The 19,133-nt window shown below is 36.4% G+C and overlaps 1 protein-coding gene across 4 annotated transcripts in view; it reads right to left on the bottom strand.

The window, feature by feature from the left end:
• LOC150083382 (tyrosine-protein kinase CSK-like) overlaps nt 1-19,133 on the bottom strand; it is a 262,341-nt gene that overhangs the window by 15,348 nt on the left and 227,860 nt on the right. For all 4 annotated transcript variants that reach the window (XM_090378006.1, XM_090378004.1, XM_090378007.1 and 1 more), the window contains exon 11: nt 17,667-17,753. In XM_090378006.1, coding sequence (XP_090234132.1) covers nt 17,667-17,753 — 87 coding nt within the window. The remainder of the gene's footprint in view (nt 1-17,666; nt 17,754-19,133) is intronic.

The raw sequence follows: 19,133 nt of genomic DNA, 5'->3' as shown, positions 1-19,133 counted from the left end.
AAAAAAAAAAAAAAAAAAAAAACCTTCCCATTTCACCCCAAAAGTAAGTTCTGCCTTGAATCTGTTTAATCTATAAACTTCTACAACAACAGATGGAAGTTTGTTCCTGCAATCTAACACCCGCTGGCTAAAGGCAAACTTCCGCACATCTATCCTACAACCGTCTTTCCTCAATTTGAATTTATGCCTTCTCAGGCAATTATTCTGAGCAAGAGGAAGAATCCCATCGGCATTGAGCATGCTCAAACCATTCAAGGCTTTATACACCTCAATCAGATCACCTCACAGGTGCCTAGTCTCCAGACACTGCAATTTGTAGAACTTAAGCCTTTCTTGGTAAGGGCACCCCCCTCCCCTTGGTAAGAACACACATTCCAGCAGATATACAACCTTCTTAAAATGAGGCATTCAGATCTGTATACAGTACTCAAAGAGTGGCCTGACCACTCTTTGAGTACTATTGCAATTGCCTTATGCAAGGGAACAATCATCCTCTTATCATTATGTGCCGTTAAATTTCATAACAACAACAACCCCCTTATCCCTGCAAGCAAAATTCCTGTATATCACTGACAAGATGCCATGAGGCTACTCTTGCAACCTGTCTCCACTGCTCATAAAACTTCATATCTGACTACACAATTACTCCAGATCTTTTCCATTCTCCACTACCCTGAGAGTAGCACCAAACAGTTGGTACATTTCTCTGGGGGATTTTGTTAGCCATATGCTGCTGTGCAGTACTTTGCATTTGTCAACGTGCAACTTCAGTTGCCACTTCTGAGCCCATCTACCCAACTTTTCTAGATCCTGATGCTGTGGCATACCAACCTCTGTATCATCATTAATTATATATTAAGAATTAAAAAAATTATAAATTTAAATATATATATATATATATATATATATATATATATATATACTGTAAGATATATACGCATAAAAACCTTGGTTAAAGGTATTTATAATGAAATATCTTTTCTCATCTTGAGTTAAAAGGGGTGCAGGAAAAGGGATACTGTCCAAAGAAGTTTTAACAACTGTTCAGACTATGTCTGTTGGTAATGTTAATTTGTTTCATTAGCATGAAACAAATTAATTTTAACGGGTGCTGAAATAACAGATGCTTGCACCTGAGAAAAATGCACTGGGAGCTTTTCTAGGAAAATAAGACTTTAGTAACCTACCAAGTAATGCCCTCCCAATTCAGGCACCAGAACACATTATCCAAGTGCAAACTGCTCTGGTTCAAAAGCACTTAGTTTTATTAGGAGACTCCATTATCAGGGAAATGGGAAATATTTTTTGTAATAAGGATAGATGGACTAGAACCAGGGTATGTTTGCCAGGAGCAACAATTAATGATGTCAGCAGCAGAATGTCAGATTTCAGGGGGAGTAAAGAGAATATTATTATTCATGTGGGAATTAATGATATTAAGCACACACGATCTGACGATTTGTTAGACAAATATAGAACCATGCTGAAGAAATTCTGTGAGTTAGGTTAGAATGTCTACATGTCTGCAATTCTACCCAAGCTTGATAGGAGGGATTATTTGCTGAAAGCCTTATGGATTAACTCAAGACATGAAGGACTTTGCATGGCTTTTAGGGGAAATTTTTATCAGCTTGGCCTGCACATGTAGTTAGAGGATGGGATACATTTAAGCAAAGGTGATGCAAGGGTTTTTGTCAGTATTATTGAGGATACCTCAAGGGTTCAGGGAAACTGATAGTTTGGGGGGGGGGGCAAGAGTAATATAGATACATGTTTATCTGATAATACTGGTGAAACTAATACTTGCACATACCTCAAGAGTACTAGTTTGTTACTGCAACTGATCATATTAGCAAGATGTTCTGAGGGCAGAAACGTTTCAAATGAGCAGGTAACCAATAACAGGGAAGCAAGCTTATATACCATCAGCCAAAAAATAAAAAATAAATAAAATAAATAAATTAAAGAAAACTTTCTCATTTCACCCATCCACTCGCTCCAAATGTTTATCTAGTTCTGCCTTGAATCTATTTAAGCTATCAACTTCTACAACGACAGATGGAAGTTTGTTCCAGGAATCAACAACCCGCTGGCTAAAGGCAAACTTGAATTCATACCCTCTCAGGTGATTATTCTGAGCAAGAGGAAGCATCCCATCAGCATTGAACACGCTCAAACCATTCAAGGCTTTGTACACCTCAATCAGATCAACTCGAGGTGCCTAGTCTCCAGACATTGCAATTTGCAAAACCTAAGCCTTTCTTCATAAAAGCAACCCTTTGTTCCATTTGCTAATCTTGTTGCCCTTCTCTGTACTCGTTCCAGCAACTCTACATCCTTTTTGAAATGAGGCCTCCAGACCTGTATACAGTACTCAAGGTGTGGCCTGACCATTGTCTTATACAGGGGATAGTCACCTCCTTATGTCTGCTAGAAAAATTCCTGCATATCATTGACAAGACACCATGAGCTACTCTTGCAGACCATCTGCACTGCTCAAAAAACTTCATATCTGCCTACACAATTACCCCCAGGTCCTTTTCATTCTCTACCACTGTCAGTGTAGTACCACACAGTTGATATGTTACTCTGGGGTTACTGCTTCCCATATGCAGTACGTTACATTTGCCAATGTTAAACTTCAGTTGCCACCTCTCAGCCCATCTGCTCAACTTTTCTAGATCCTATTGCAGCAGTGTACTGTCATTAACAACCCTGCTGACCTTTGTATTGTCTGCAAACTAGGACATTAAGCCTAATATAACATCATCAATATCATTAATAAATACAGAAAACAACAATGGACCCAACACTGAACCCTGGGGGGCTCCACTAATAACATTAGTCCATGAAGAGCAGTGTTCATTGATTACTACTCTGTCTTCTCCCACTCAACCATTCCTTTACCCATAGCAGCAATTTGCCTCCAATGCCACACTGCTCCAATTTGTGCAGCAGTCTTCCATTTGCAACAGTATCAAAAGCCTTTCTAAGAACCAAATATATGATATCAAATTTTATTCTTTGCATCCAGTTCCTTTGTGACCACATCATAGTATCCAATCAAATTGGTCAGACAAGACTTCCCCTTAACAAACCCATGCTGTGTACGAGCTATAACTGAAGTCTTGTCTAGATGTTGACATAATAGGGCTTAAGGAAACATGGTGCCATCCAGAAATAGGGGATGATGAGTTTCAGTATGTATGTATAATGTATTTAGGAAGGATAGGGCAGATGGAAGGTATGATGGGGTCATGCTTTATATCCAAAAGGAGCCTGAGTGTGACGAAAGCTTTTCCAGATTCAGACGTTTGCATGATAGTATAGAATCTGTATGGTGCGAGATAGTTAGAAGCAAAGGTATAATGAGAGTGGGAGTAATCTACAAGCCAGATAGTTGTGAAGATTATGATGAGCACCTCTACATACAAATGGAATAGGTAAATAAGTATGAATGTCTTATTATGGGTGATTTTAATTTGCCTCTAATTGATTGGAGCAAATGGAAGGACACTCGACATGGGAGACAAAATTTTTAAATCAACTAGATTGTTATTTGTATCAACACGTCAGGGAAAGTACTAGGAAAAAGAACGTTCTAGACCTGATCATCACCTATGAATCAGATGTCATAATAAGGCTGACAGTACAGGAACCAGTAGCAGGAAGTGATAACTGAGTTCTATGGAGGACGATGAAGAGAGGTAGCAGTAGTTAAATACAAATGAATGGGTTATAATTTCAGGAGAGGAAATTACAATTTAAGGTGCTACCTGGCCTCTATTAACTGGGCAGATATCTCACAGAGAGTGAATACAATTGAATTATGGTATACTTTTAAAACATTAATCACAGAAGCCTTGAATGTATACAGGGTGTTTCAGTTAAACGTTTCAGAACTTCTAAGAGAGGTAGGGTACATCCTGACAACTCGAAATCATATAGCAATGTGGAGTCGGAAATGCTTTCCTGAAGCGGTGTTGTACACAGAAGCACCATAAAGAAAAGAGACCGTAAGTGAGAAATCGTTTTAATAATACATGAAAAGAAGCAAAAGGTACATGGATTACCATAGGTACATGGATTATCAAGTAGATAGGTCTAACCGGACCTATCTACTTGATCTTTCTGCAGCAAGTATTGCCACAACGTTTGAGAGATGAACAGATTTCTGCATCGACGCAACAGACAATGTGGTTCCAACACAATGGAGCCCCTGCCCATTATAGCGGAGATGTTCGTAACTACCTGGATGTCACATTTGGTCAACAGTGGATCGGACGTGGTGGTCCCGTGCGTTGGCCTGCTCGGTCACCCGACCTATCATGTCTTGATTTTTATTTCTGGGGTCATATGAAATCGCTAGTTTATGACACCCCTGTTGACAATGCTGAGGAGCTGGTTGCAAGAATCGCAGTAGCTGCCGAAGAAATTCGAAATTCGCCTGGAGTATTCCAGAATGTTTGGATGTCCATGCGTCGGAGATGTGAGGCGTGCATTGTAGCCCGTGGAAGAAACTTCAAACACTTACTTTAATCCATGTACCTTTTGCTTCTTTTCATGTATTATTAAAACGATTTCTCACTTACGGTCTCTTTTCTTTATGGTGCTTCTGTGTACAACACCGCTTCAGGAAAGCATTTCCGACCCCACATTGCTATATGATTTCGAGTTGTCAGGATGTACCCTACCCCTCTTAGAAGTTCTGAAACGTTTAACTGAAACACCCTGTATATACCATTAAAAAAATATCCCATTAGGAGGATTTCAAGTTGAATGAATAATGAAGCTGCCAGATTACTTGAGCAGAAAAAGATGGCATGGAAAAATTACAGAGCAATAAAAAAGTACTGAAGCCTATAACAGCTACAAACTGATCTGTAATAGTGCCACAGGAAGAGTTAGGCTAGCTGGCAAAGGCTGATTATGAGAAATTGTTGACAAAGACAGCAAAGTGTGGGGATAAGGAATTCTTCAAATATAAATGCAAAGAAGAGAAGGATAAATCAAATTGGACCCTTATGTAATGGACATGGGATAGTACTAGATGCCCCAGCTGATGTTGCAGATGAACCCAACAGTGCTTTGCATTGACATTTACAGAAGAAAAACCCTTTATATCAATGAGAAATTATGGAAGTGAAGGTGAAATATGTAATTAATGATATTGAAATTTCATATGATTATTTAATGAAAAAAGTTGAGCCTACAGGCAAATAAAGCTCCTGGGGTTGATGGCATATACCCTATAGTTTTAAGGGAGGCAACAAGTGAGTGCATTGAACCTTTAAGGCTAATTATGACAGTATCACTGGATTTAGGAGAGATTCCATTGGATTGGAAAAATGCCAATGTAATGCCAATACATAAAAGCAGCTCTAAGAGTTCAGTGGGAAATTACCGAACGGTCAGTCTAACTTCAGTAGTAGGGAGAATCATGGGGGCAATGATCAAGGGTGTAATTTAGAATCATTTAGATAGAAATGGAATTCTGAAAGGTATACAGAATTGTTTTGTAAAGAGAGAATCATGTTTAACAAATCTGGTTCACTACTTTGACAGGATCACTCATGAGCTGAATATAGGGAATAATTTCAACATTGTTTACTTAGATTTCAGCAAAGCATTTGACTCAGTCCCACATGAGTGGTTACTTTATAAGCTGGAACAGAGGGAATCACAGGAAAAATCTTTAGATGGATAGCAGGATGGCTCAAAGCAGGCGGCAGAGGGTTGTGATAAATGGTTATTTTTCAGATTGGGTTAATGTAAGAAGAGAAGTTCCCCAAAGATCAATATTGGGACCACTGTTGTTTTTGATTTTCTTAAATGAGATCAATGAAGAACAAGGGGAATAGAGGGCATGACGTTTGAATTTGCAGATGATGTAAAGATCGGTAGAGTAGTTAATGATCACTGCCAAGCTGAGCTTCTTCAGAGTGACTTAGATAGATTTCAGGGATGGTCAGAAAAGTGGCAGCTATGCTTTAATTCAGAAAAATGCAAGGTCATACACCTGGGGAATAGCAACCCCAATTAACTTATACAATTGGTGGAGATTAACTAAAGTCAGTAGTGGAAGAAAGGGACCTGGGAGTTACAATATGGTCAGACATGAAGTTCTCCGAGCATTGTAGACAGGTTGCAAGGAAGGCCCATGGTGTCCAATCGATTTATCAATCATGTGCTAATAGAGATAAGGATGTCATAATCCCATTATATAAGGCTATTGTTAGACAGCACCTAGAATACTGTGTTCAAGTGTGGAGATTGCACCTAAAAAAAAAAAAAAAAAAAGACATTGAGCTTCTTGAAAGGGTCTAAAGACGGGTTAACTCGCCTGGTGAGACTGGCAAAAGGATGTCCTTATGAGGAAAGATGTCAAATATGTGGGTTGCACAGCTTGGAAACTAAGCACCTTAGAGGCGAGTTGATTGAGGTGTTTAAGGCTCTGAGAGGCAATAGCAAAATGAATGATGAAATTTTCAAGCTTATTAATGATACCAGAACATCTTGTACTTAGTGGATTTTAAGCTTATGAAACCTGTACCATTATCTCTATTCAAAGAACTGTTCGATCCATCTCTTTCTGGGAAGCCCTCTGTAACAGCTTGAGTATTTGCTACTACCACCAAGATCTGCACCAGCGGCGGCTATAGGCGGGCTTATGCCCGGCACCTTCCCCACACGCCACTGCGACCCTCCTACTCACCGCCGCATAAGAGTCAGGCTTATCTGTGGCAGCAGCCAGGTATGGGCTCGACGCTGGAGCGCCATCCATTTTCAGGGCTTTCTGGGAAGCCCTCTGTTTGTTTTTCCAGTATGTTTGTACAGAGGATCCTTGTTATCCAAGGATAATTGGTTCCAGAAAATGCCACTTAAAACGGGGACCAATTTTCGCAATGTTTATTATTTAAATAAAACTAAATGCAACTAGGCATATTTTAAGATTTTATATCTATATAATATCAGTGTAAATACACCAAAGACAACTCTTAAAGAAAAACTATGATAGTAGTGTGAAAAGCATCATTTCATCTGTATCTCATATTGTGCTCATTCTTCCCGAGTTGCCTATGTATTGCACTACTTCGAATAAGTAACGCTTCACTAATAGAGAAGACTATTGTTACTTATTCTCAGTGGGTGCCACCACCCAGACAGCACCATTTCAAAGCTAGTTGGCTTTTCATCAGTGGGTGGGTGGGCAGGTACCATGGTATTGCAAGTGCAGCATTACTTATTCGAGGTAGTGCAATACATGGGCAACTCATTGTGAAGGTGAGTATTTATGGTGTATCTACACCAATATTATATAGTAATTTTTATTATGTACTCGTACATAGTAAAAAAATTGGATGAAGGAACTGAAAAATGAAAAAATATTTTATTAGACACTTTTTATTATATATGCTACACAATGTAAGTTTAAGTAGTTTATTGAGGTTACACTATTTTTCAGTTACATGAATAAAGAATGAATCCATAGTTGTTAGTGTTTTTTTTGTCGTATTCTTTCAGATAAAATTGTGTCGTAGCATTTAGTTGTCTTTAACTTTGTGCTTAATGTTTGTTGCACGATCGTGAAGAAGATCGTTCTCACAAAAAAATATTCAAGTGCTTGGTCAATTTTCTCAAGGGAAAAAGCTTTAATTCTTTAATTTTGAAATCCTTGTAACTACGGGGACTTGGATACCAGGGATCCCCTATAGTTCACTGCCAATTTTGGTAGTATTTTTTTTTTCTTTCTTTTTTTTTTGGCACATCGGCTTCTGTGTCTATATTGCACCTCCCAAGGTTTTTGCATTTTGTACTCTGATCCAAGCCCGAGGTGGGATTCGAACCCACGACCTTTGGGTTGCCAGGCAGGCATTTTACCCACCCAGCTAGCCAGGTCGGCCCCAATTTTGGTAGTCTCTTCCTACTCATTCTCTTTACGTTTTCTTTACATTTTAATTGATAATTTTGTATTTCTTCTATTATGTTGGGAGGTGTTTAGTCTTTCTCTTATATCTGTGTTTCTTGGATGATCTAGTCTTGTTAATCCCAATAGTGGTCTGAGAAATTTAATTTGGACTGATTCCAGATGTTGTTTATCCCTCTTCCCAAGTGTCCATACTTCACAACCATATTTAAGTGCTGCCTTTGACATTATGTCATGTATTCATAATTTCGTTTGTATTATTTGTTTGCCAAAATTTCTTTTTATTATTCCATTCATTCTATTGTAAGTTTGTAATTTGTATTCTATATCCTTTTTAAATTCTGAAATCCTAATTCCTAAATATTTAAATTCAGTTACTTGTTCAATGATGTTTCCATCTATTGCTATCTTCCCTCATCTGATATCATTACCACACACATTGCCATTGATTTTGTTTTTAAAGCTGATATTTTTAAATTACAGTCCATTGCTATCGTATTTAAACAATGCATTAATATCTGCAATTCATCCTCTGATTTGGCCAAAAGTACTTGATCATCAGCATATGGAACTGTGTTAATTTTGCTGTTGTTGAATAACTGAATTCCACCTGTTATATTATTTTCCTGCAATATTTTGTTAATATAAATATTGAATAGTGTTGGTGATAATCCACAACCTTGTCTTACAACCTTATTTGTTGATATAGGTTCTGAAATGTGTATTTTAAAAAAACGTGCATTTTATGCAAATTTTTGTGTCTTTGTATATACTTATTGCATTTATTAGTTCCTGGGGGATGTTATAATTTTCTAAAATTGTCTATAGCCTTTCTCGATTCAAACTATCATACAATTTTTCATAATCAATAAATAATAAGTATATTGGTAAATTTTGTTCTCTTCTCTTTTCTATTATTTGTTGCACAGTGAATATTGCATCTGTGCATCCCTCTTCCTTTTCAGAATCCACACCGTTCTTCTTCAAAGTATTCTTCTGTGTATTCATTCAGTTTGTTCTTTAATATTTGCATATAGTTTTGATGCCATTTATAACAATGTGACTCCTCTGTAATTCCCACAGTTATTAATTTTTTTGGTCCTTTTTTTTAAGTATACTGATTACCAGTCCTATCTGCCCATCATTTGGTATTTGTTTAGATTTCCATATATCATTAAACAATGTGCATAATCTTTCCTGAATTAATTTGCCACCATATTTATTTATTTATATACATGTTTCTCACACCCTAAATAAAGGTGAGAACACAAGGAATTACATTATATACGAAACAGTAGTAATCAATATAAAACTAGAATTAAAATATATACAAAATATAGAACTAGAATTAAAATATATACAAAATATAGAACTAGAATTAAAATATATACAAAATATAGAACTAGAATTAAAATATATAAAAAATATAGAACTAGAATTAAAATATATACAAAATATAGAACTAGAATTAAAATATATACAAAATTTACATTAAGAAAACAGAGTAAGGAGCAAATTCTTATAGATAGATGGATTAAGAGTAAAATCAATATTGTAATAATTCATTACCTGAAGGAAACGAAACAGAGGACTACTAAGTAAGTTATGAGTACGAGGAACAGGCAGTGAGAAATTAATTTTATAATGAGAATTCAAACGAGGTACAGCGAAAAGTATTTGTTCAAGAAGAGATGTAGAATCAATAACAGAGTTCATGATACTGTAAACAAAAAGAGGCCCATGGAGTAGTCATCTAGAGTGAAGAGGAATGATTCTGAAGTGACCACGAAGAGCTCCATAATTTTGACAGTGAAAGGCAATGTGATTTCAATAGCATAAGAATTTAATGAATTTAATTTGAATTCTCTCAAGTCTGTGAGAAAGATATTCCTGTTGTGGGGACCAGTTATCACAATAATCAAAAATGGGAAGTATAAGCTACTTGTAGAGAAGAATTATAACTTTGTCACTCTTGAAAATAGAGGAAGAACACTTGATTAATCCAAGAAGTTATGAAGTGTGAGATATTACATGATCAACGAGGGAAGAGGGATGAAGGTCAGATCAAAAGAGAACACCTAAATTCTTGCACGAATCAGTACTTGCAATTAAAGAGTTTCCAATATAATAATCAGTAAGGATGGAGAGTCTAATTACACGATTCGAGCGAAAGCGACAATTTACATTTTAACGGGTTTAGAAACAAGTTATTTTTATTGAGCCAGAGTGAGAGGGAATCAGACAGGACTATTTAAACAGTTCTACACATATGTTATTTAGCACTAGACTCTTCCTGTTCTTGGATTTCTGAATGACATACTGTAGTTCTTCCAGGTTTATTGAGGCCATAGTTTCCTCGATTTCCTCTTCTAGGGAGATATCCTTACTACCTTCTCCTGTTTTTTCTGAGTTCCATAGTGAAGAGTAATGTTTTCTCCATATTTCTTCCTAAATTAAATTAATCCTCAATTTGTCATTTTCTTCCATTTGTAATTTTTTTAAACATCTTGAATCCCATTCTTTGTGCACCAGTTATATCATATTCTAAAGATTTAACAAATTTATCCCTATCTTGTCTTTTTATGGTTTGTGATAGTTTTCAAATTTCTGCTCTTAGTTTTTTTATAATTTATGTAGTCATCCACACTTCTGCTTTGTAAATGTATTTTATATGCTGGCTTTTTCTTTTCTATGATATTTTGAATTTCTTCGTTCCAGCTCCTCAACCAATTCTTTTTCTTTAAATATTTATATCCAATGCTGCTAGAACTAGAGGCCATAAATTCATGTTATGAGGAGAGATGTTTAGACTGAATTGCAGGAAGTTTTATTTTAGCCAGCAAGTTAAAAATTACTGGAATAAGTAATTGCAGGTGGGTGAGGATGACAGTTTGGGGAAATTCAAAGGTCAGCTGCAGAAGAAGGGAAATGCATAGGTTGTCTATTTCGTTTCCTTTTATTATTTATTTATTTTATTATTATTTTACTTTTTTTTTTTGGTTGTTGCAGCATAAGCCTAAAGCTTCCTTGCACCATACGGCGCAACTAATCTTACAGTCACGTAAAGATCACACACAACATTTATAATAACTGAAGACTAATTTTCGGTGTGTCATGTCTGTCTTGTTGCACTAGCAGAAGATGTTCTGAATATTATCAAAAGCTCCATAAGTCAATCATACTTCTGGTATATGATGAATGGCATTATAATCAACACAAAGATCTGAACTGGGAACCCTCTGTCTTTCCCAGCTGAGATCATCAGGGGATTTAGAAAGTAGAGCTTTGGATAATCTAAAACTCTATGGCTTTCCTTCATTGAAGCAGTGCCGTTCATCCAGCCTTATGGAGCCAAACAACTCTGACTTCCTTGCCACTCTGCTGCCATTACTGGCAACTCACTGATAACACTGGCAGCAGGGAAGGGGGGAGAGAACCCCATCTCAGGAGCAAAAGTTGCAGATTTTAAAGGAAATTAATCGGCGAAGGTAAAGAAAGCCTGCATGAGAAGCACGCAAATGTTCGATGAAATTTACCGGTAAAAGTACTTTGTCGTAACGGCATTTGTATTGTTGCTCGCTCAATAAACATACAGTGGGTGTTATCGGTCAGTAGAAATTGAAACCCTCCCAAACTGGAGGGCCCTGACCTTTTTTCTTTAGAATCACTGGTGGACTAGTGGATAAATTGTTTATTAAGAGGTATAAAAAAAAAAAAAAAAAAAAAAAAGGCAAAGGAAGCCCACACAAGAAGCACGGCAAATTCGAAAAAGTTGACTGGTGAAACTACGTTACGAACATTTTTTACGACGCCAGAACTTCCGAAATGACTCTGTTCGTGATTCTAAAGAATCAAGGTCATGTAACCCCCCCCTCCACTTTGGGAGGGTTTCAAGCTCCCTTGGGATTCAACTTCTACTCCTGACCGATAACACCCACTGTATGTTTATTGAGCGAGCAACAATACAAATGCCATTACGACAAACTACTCTTACCGGTAAATTTCATCGAACTTTTGCTTGCTTCTCGTGCAAGCTTTCTTTACCTTAGTCAATTAATCTGCTGATCCCAAGGTACCGAAATCGTGTTTGTATCACATTTCCATTGAAAAATGTAGTGAAACTTAGTAAGCTAACGAATGAACAATTTCAAATATCATACAATAATATATGTGCTGTCTAAAAAACAAGTTTTATCCATTTTAAAATGCTTTAATCAAACAATGTACTATATACATTTTATTTCCTTAGAAATATTTGCCACTCAAGAATTTTACTTATAGTCCATTTTGATTTCCCTCTTGGGAAACCAGCAGTAATCTTCCATCATGGCAGCATCTTCTTTTTTTTTTTAAATGAAAACCCCAAACACGAGAGGTATTACAACCTATAGTACTTAGTACAGTGCTTGGGTTGGAGGTTGAGAAGACGAAAGAAGATATTTGTTGACATTAGACTTCAACTTCTGTAGACTGTAATTTTCAGGGAATATGTATGAAGGAAGATTGTTCCAGAAAATGGCAGTTGAATGAATAAACAAGGAAGATGAAAAGTTGGTTCTGTGAGTTTGAAGTTGGACAGTAAATGGATGTTGGCTGGTGGCAGCATGTGTTCAGATTGTTTTGAAAGAGAGAGTGGGAATTATAGAAGCCAATTCAGAAGAACAGCACCCATGGAAGTATTTGTAGAAAATGTATGCAGCAGAAACAGTACGTCTATGAGACAGTGAGTGGAGTTATTAATTAACCTAACTGCCCTCTTCTGAATAGAATCTAGAAGTCTGAGAGAGGTTTTGGGGGCAGTGCGGGTGTGGGAACAATATTCCATGGTAGGGTGGATTTGCGATTTGTACAGAGTGAACAGCTGTTGGGAAGAAAAGTAATGCCAAGAGCGAAAGAAAAAACAAAGTTTTTTAGAGGCAGAGGAAGCAATTTGTAATGTGCTTGTGCCAAGACAGATTAGAAGTCAGGATAATCCCCAAAAGAGATATATCATTTTGCCTAGAAATTGGAGTGCCACCAAAGATAAGCATAGGAGCAGAAGAATCCTTTTTGTGAGATATAAGACAAGACTGAGTTTTAGAAGGATTGAAATCAACTAAGTTGTCTTTGCCCCACTGAAGAATTACCTGGAGATCGGCATTTAAGGAATTGGTAGTGGAAATTCAAGAAGTTGAAGCTGATTGAGTAGGGCAAGGTTTCTCAAAATCGAAGTGGAATGCAATGTGCTATCATCAGCAAAACTATGGATAGGATTTCCAGTCAATGGAAGAAGGTCATTAATATACAAGGAAAAAGAGTGGGGGAAAGAACTGAACCTTGGGGGGGCACCAGCATTAGTGGAGAAGTCAGAAGACAGAGAGCCATCTACCATCACCCTCAGTGAGAGATCAGAGAGAAAACTGGATAACCAATTACAAAAAACAGTTGGTAAACCAAGCCTTTGAGATGTCAAGAGCAACTGCTTGTGTTTCTCCGAACTTTTCCAATGAATTTGTCCATAAATGGGTAACATAAGCCAAAATATCACCAGTGGATCAACACTGACAGAATCCATACTGGCAATCTTTGATCAGACAGAAGGTTTCTAGGTAGTTTTAAGAGTTGGTGGTTAATAGATTTCTCCACTACTTTAGAAAGAACAGATGTGATTGCAATGGGATGATAATTGGATGGGAGGGATTTGTCACCCTTTTCAGGAACTGGCTGAATATGAGCAAATTTCCAAGCAGAAGGAAAAACACCTTTGGAATAAGAAAGTGAAAAAAGCGGCAAAGAACAGGAGTAAGTGCAGGTTTTGAGAACAAGCGGAAAAATACCATCAGGACCTGGAGCTTTCTTAGCATTAAGATTCATCAAAAAATCCTTCTGACATCCTTTTGAACGGAAGACCACAGGAGGCATTGAATGGAGCATGCTAGGAATGGTGGGAGGTGTTTTACCAAGGTCATTAATACTTCAGTTGGAAGACAAATGGGATGCTGGCACGTCAGCTTTATCCTTGGCTGAAGTGACAACAGAACCATCTGGTTTTGACAGAGGTGGGAGCAGAGATGGGCAAAAGTTGTGGCCAACAGCTTTAGCAAGAGACCAGAATGCTCAGCTACCATTAGGGCAAGAAGCAAGTTTTCTACCATTAGCCTGTTCAAAATCTAGTTATGACTGATTAATAACTACTTTACAATTGTTGCAAGCTTTGGTGTAGGCAGAAAATGAAACTGAAGAATTAGAAACAAGCCAATTAAGATATGCAACGTTCTTCTCTTGTACAACCTTGGCACATTTATTGGAAAACCAAGGTTTAGATAAAGGACGAGATTTTAAAGTGGAGTGTGGAGTAAAGGATTCCATTCTTACAAGAATAATTTCATTGACACGATCTGAGAAAATGTTGACACCAGAAGTTTTGAAACAGTAATATGACCAAGGAAAAGAAGAAAAGAAATCTCGCAGGTCATCCCATTCTGCATTCTTGTAATGGCAAACAATACAAGGTTGGGAATAGCCATGAGTTAAAGGCTCCATTGGAGAAGAGACAATCACCAAGTTGTGATCTGAGGTGCCTAAAGGACCACTCATTTAGACCGTGTACTTAGAAGGGTTGTTTGTGAGAAAGAGATCAAGTGTGTTGGTTGTATTGTTAGGATTGTCAGGTATTCTTGTAGGTAAATGAACAATCTGTGCAAGGTCATTAGTAACTGCAAAAGCCTCAGCATCTCAACCAGCTGAGTCGGTGTGACTTTGGAATCACTTCTTGGCAACCTTGGAATCACTTTTCCATCACGGATATGTCCTGATGAACAAGTGTTCTTTCTGCATCACTTACATCTCACAAATTTTGAGGAAAACAACTTAGATAGGAATGAAGAAAATTAATTTTGAAATATAGCCATATCTTTATAACAGTGGATTAAAGTTGAAACCAGAGATTCATAATTTCTTCTTTCCTTTTTCCAAGAAATCCATCTATAACTGCTTTACCACTTTCACTGCTGGCTTTTATGATGACGGTTTCAACCTGGGATTAAATCAATCTGGATTGAAAGGGGCAGAAACATTTTTGGGCTTGCTTCTCACTGACTGAATTAAACAGTCTCAAGTGAGAGCTGTTTGACAAAAAAAAAAAAAAATATATATATATATATATATATATATATATATCCAGTATTTCTTCTGTCAAAGTGGAAGAAAAAGTTCCAAAGGCAGGATGGTTCTCCCTCCATGTGAATCAAAATCCAAAGTCTCATATATGTGTTCAAGAAGCAGTGAATGTGTTAAATGATCACAAAGCCACTAGTTCAGTGTCCTATAGCTATCTTTCTTTCAAATGCATTACCTTTGAGGAGTTTCTTTAATTGAGGCTCAATGAAAATTCCTTCTTTCAGTTTTGCATCTGTTCAACTGGGAAACACTTCCTTTAGGCAGCAGAATCCACTTCCTTCTTTATCCACAGCCTTAACAAAATTCTTCATTAACCCAAGCTTTATATGCAAAGGTGAAAGAAAAACCTTTTTTTGGTTCAACTAGTGGAACATTTTATGTTCTCCTGGTAAAACAATTCCTCTCTCTTTTCCCACTGCTGCACAATATAATGATTTTCTTTATATTTCTTTGAATGACAATCCCACAAACAGAAAACAATGGTATTTTGTGACACCTCCCTGTAGACCAGTGAATAATACAATTACCTTAAGATCACCACAGATATTGACAAATTCATGGTACTTTATTGCACTCAAGACCTTGGATAAACATATTTAAGCATTGTTGGACTAGCAGGGTTTTCAACTTACACGGAAACATTCAGAAGAAATTAAATGTGTAAGTTGGTGACATATTGTATATATAATAATACAATGTAGTTTTGGCTGTTTTGAATTTAACTGTAAAACAATTACGTGATTGATATAGGTACATACTGTATTTGATTGCAAATGTGGGAAATTGCATTTTTACCCTAAATTTAATATCCAGAATATGACCAGCTAATAATAATGAACAGTTATAAAGCAATATGTGAAAAAATGGAATATGTAAATACAGGAATCTATGCATATTAAATAAGACAAAAAAAAAAAAAAAAAAACGGAATAAGCAAACTAGAAAGTATAAAACAAATTAAAAGACTAATTACTGTCTTTACACATTTGATAAACATTCATATTTAGGCTTATGTAATGCTGGTATGAGGCACGTATTTACTTCATTACTTATATATGTATTGATAGGTGTTGGTCCTTGACAGCACATCTGTCTGATGTGCGACGCTATTAGACAGATGTGCTGAAAATTCCTTCGCATGAAATAAAGGCTGTTTTACTGCTAGATAATGCACCTGCTCACCCTAATGCTGAGTTAGTTAGTTATCAGGGATGGGAGAATAAAATGTGTTTTTGTCCCTCATAGCACTACTTCACTGATACAGCCAATGGATCAGGGTGTAATCGTTGCATTTAAGAGGTTGTATAAGAGGTGATGGAAGAGGAAGAGGTGGTGGTTGTTTTGGAAGAAACAGAAGATGCAGAAGAAGATACAAGAGGCACCAGGACACTGCAAAATTTACATGCATACAGCATCAGATCTACTATCTTTAACTTAACAACTGTATGGAAAGATATGAAGATTACTACCTTGGCCAATGCTTGGAAGAAGTTGTTGTACGACGTAGAACTTGAAATGGACTTTGAGGCGTCTAATTTTCTGGACACTCTTTGGTTTGGCAAAAAAAAAAAAAAAAAAAAAAAAAAAAAAGAACCAACTGAATGTGATGTGGAACCGTGGCTCGAAAATTGTGAAGGTGATCCAGGCTATCAAATGTTTTCTGAGGTGGAGACTACAGAAAATGTTCTTCATGGAGAACAAGAGAATGATGATGACAAAGGCGAAGAATCAGTTGCACCTCATCCTAAATTGTCAGTTATAGACAATATATGGATGACATTCATACATTATATTGAATCATCATCAGACCCTGATGTGCTTCCTTATTATGAACATTTTAAAGACTTTCGATCTACAGTAATAAGGAAGCAGCACCAAGGTGTAAGGCAACTGAAGCTTGATTATTTCTTCAAGACCATTTCATCAACTGGACCTGTTTCACCAGAACCCTCTACCAGAAAGGAATTAACACCTCTCCCTCCATATGACAGTTGTTTCTGACTCTGAAAATTGTGATTCTTTCAATTAAATTAATATTAATATTGAATATTACATATATTTTTAACGTTTTTTTGTACATTTTTTATTCAATGGAGTTTAAGAATTCCCCCCCCACCTCTAAAAGGGATTTAAATGAAAAAACTAATGTTCACATTGAAAACAACTTTGTGTAAAATATTAAAAAAAAGTGGTGGAAACACTCCATTTGTTACATTACATAGTTTTTGATGTGTAGAATTAAAATAAAGTTTGGTTCCTGTCATAAATTTATTTTTATATTTTTAACAGATGTTTTAGTAGCATGTATAAATTATTCAATGTACATTTTATTTTATTCATACTTATACATTATAATAACATTTCAATACATCCTGTACATTGTAAGGTCATTATTAATATATGTTTTTAAAATACATTTGATTTAACGGACTTTCGGCAATAGCAGACACCCCTTCCCCCAATTACTCCGTTAAATCGAGGGCCTACTGTATATATATAAACCTGCAAAATTAAATTCATAATTCATTAATTTTCTACAAGCAGAATGCCAATATTTCCAAAGCAAAGCCATTATACTTACAATTCTTGGATAAGGCACTCTACCAAAGGAATAAATTTCCCACAAGAGAATACCAAAGCTCCACATATCAGATTTATTAGAAAATTTCTATATAAAAAATAAATTTTTACAATGAATTTTAAAGAACTTGTTTTACATGCATGGCATTATTATAGACAGTAATATACATCATGAATCTATACAAAACAAAAGCAGAAATATTATTTAATAAAAAAAGCAAAAATTTGTAGATTACATAGACTATCCTGCCACAAGTTTGGAACCCCTGCTATTATGGACAAAATGTAATTTATTGAAAGAAATTAATAAGAGCATTGGCCCACCTTTGGCTGTAAATACTACTTCAATGCGTCAACAGAGGACTTTTTACTAAATCCTGGCAGAAAGTTGGCCACATTGTGTTTCACTCCATTAAAAAATTTGAAAGCTTCACTAATTAAGAAGAACTGTCTTGGATTTGCGTAATTCTGCATCCCAATTCATCCCAAAGTTGTTCAACTGGATTGAGGTCGGGACTCTGTACTGGACATTGCAAAGTTCATATGTTATTTATTTCAACTGATGCATTCACAATCCTTGCTTTGTGACATGAAGCATGGTTATGTTGGAAGGTATAAGAGCTTTTAGCAATCAAACTGCCAGAACGTAGGGTACACAGAATTGTCCACTTCATCAATGTTCATCCATGACGGCACAGTACTCACAGTTCCATGCAATGCAATCAACAGAACCTAGTATAGACTGCAAGAAGCATCTTACTAACACCACCTCCCAAACTCAAAGTTCTGCAACACATTTGGGCAGAAAGCAGTCCACAGGTATCCTCCATAGCCAAACATTGTCTATCAGATTGGAATAGCAGTAGCATGACTTGTCACTCCATAGGACTGACTTCTGTTGATCCAAAATCCAAGATGGGTGCATTTCAACATATCAATTGATGGTGTGCACTTGCTTTTGTTATCGAAAGCTTGTGTTACACAATTTTACAATGTGTGCAGCTCTCTACACACATTGTAAAAACACTTACAGGTTGCCTGTGACTGCGCACAGCTAAAACTCAAATGCTGTAGGATAGCATTTTTTAAATGGTGTTCAGTATGCATTGCACAAGTGTTCTGTGAAATGTCCCACTAAATGATTGCACTTTTGGTGGAATATTTCAATATTCTGATGCACTTAAAATAAAATAAAAAAAATATATAGCTATACTAAAAACATATTCTCATGATGTAATTAATTTGAATTATTTTGATTTTAGTCATGAAGAGAAAGGTTTTTGTACTGGAACTGAATGAACAAAATAGTTTGTATAGATTTGGTGTTCCTCCCACCACTATAGTCTGACATCAAGTTGAGGTAACCAAATCTCCCACTGTGCATAAATTTCTGTCAATCAGTGTTATGGTTACCTGGTTGTTTCTTGGACTCAGTGTAACCTTTGGACTTCCATTTATTCAGAACACT

This window comes from Mastigoproctus giganteus, chromosome 7 (genome assembly GCF_048544385.1).
Source record: "Mastigoproctus giganteus isolate SK-2022 chromosome 7, ASM4854438v1, whole genome shotgun sequence".
Lineage (NCBI taxonomy): Eukaryota > Metazoa > Arthropoda > Arachnida > Uropygi > Thelyphonidae > Mastigoproctus > Mastigoproctus giganteus.
This window is presented reverse-complemented; position numbering and strand designations above follow the sequence as displayed.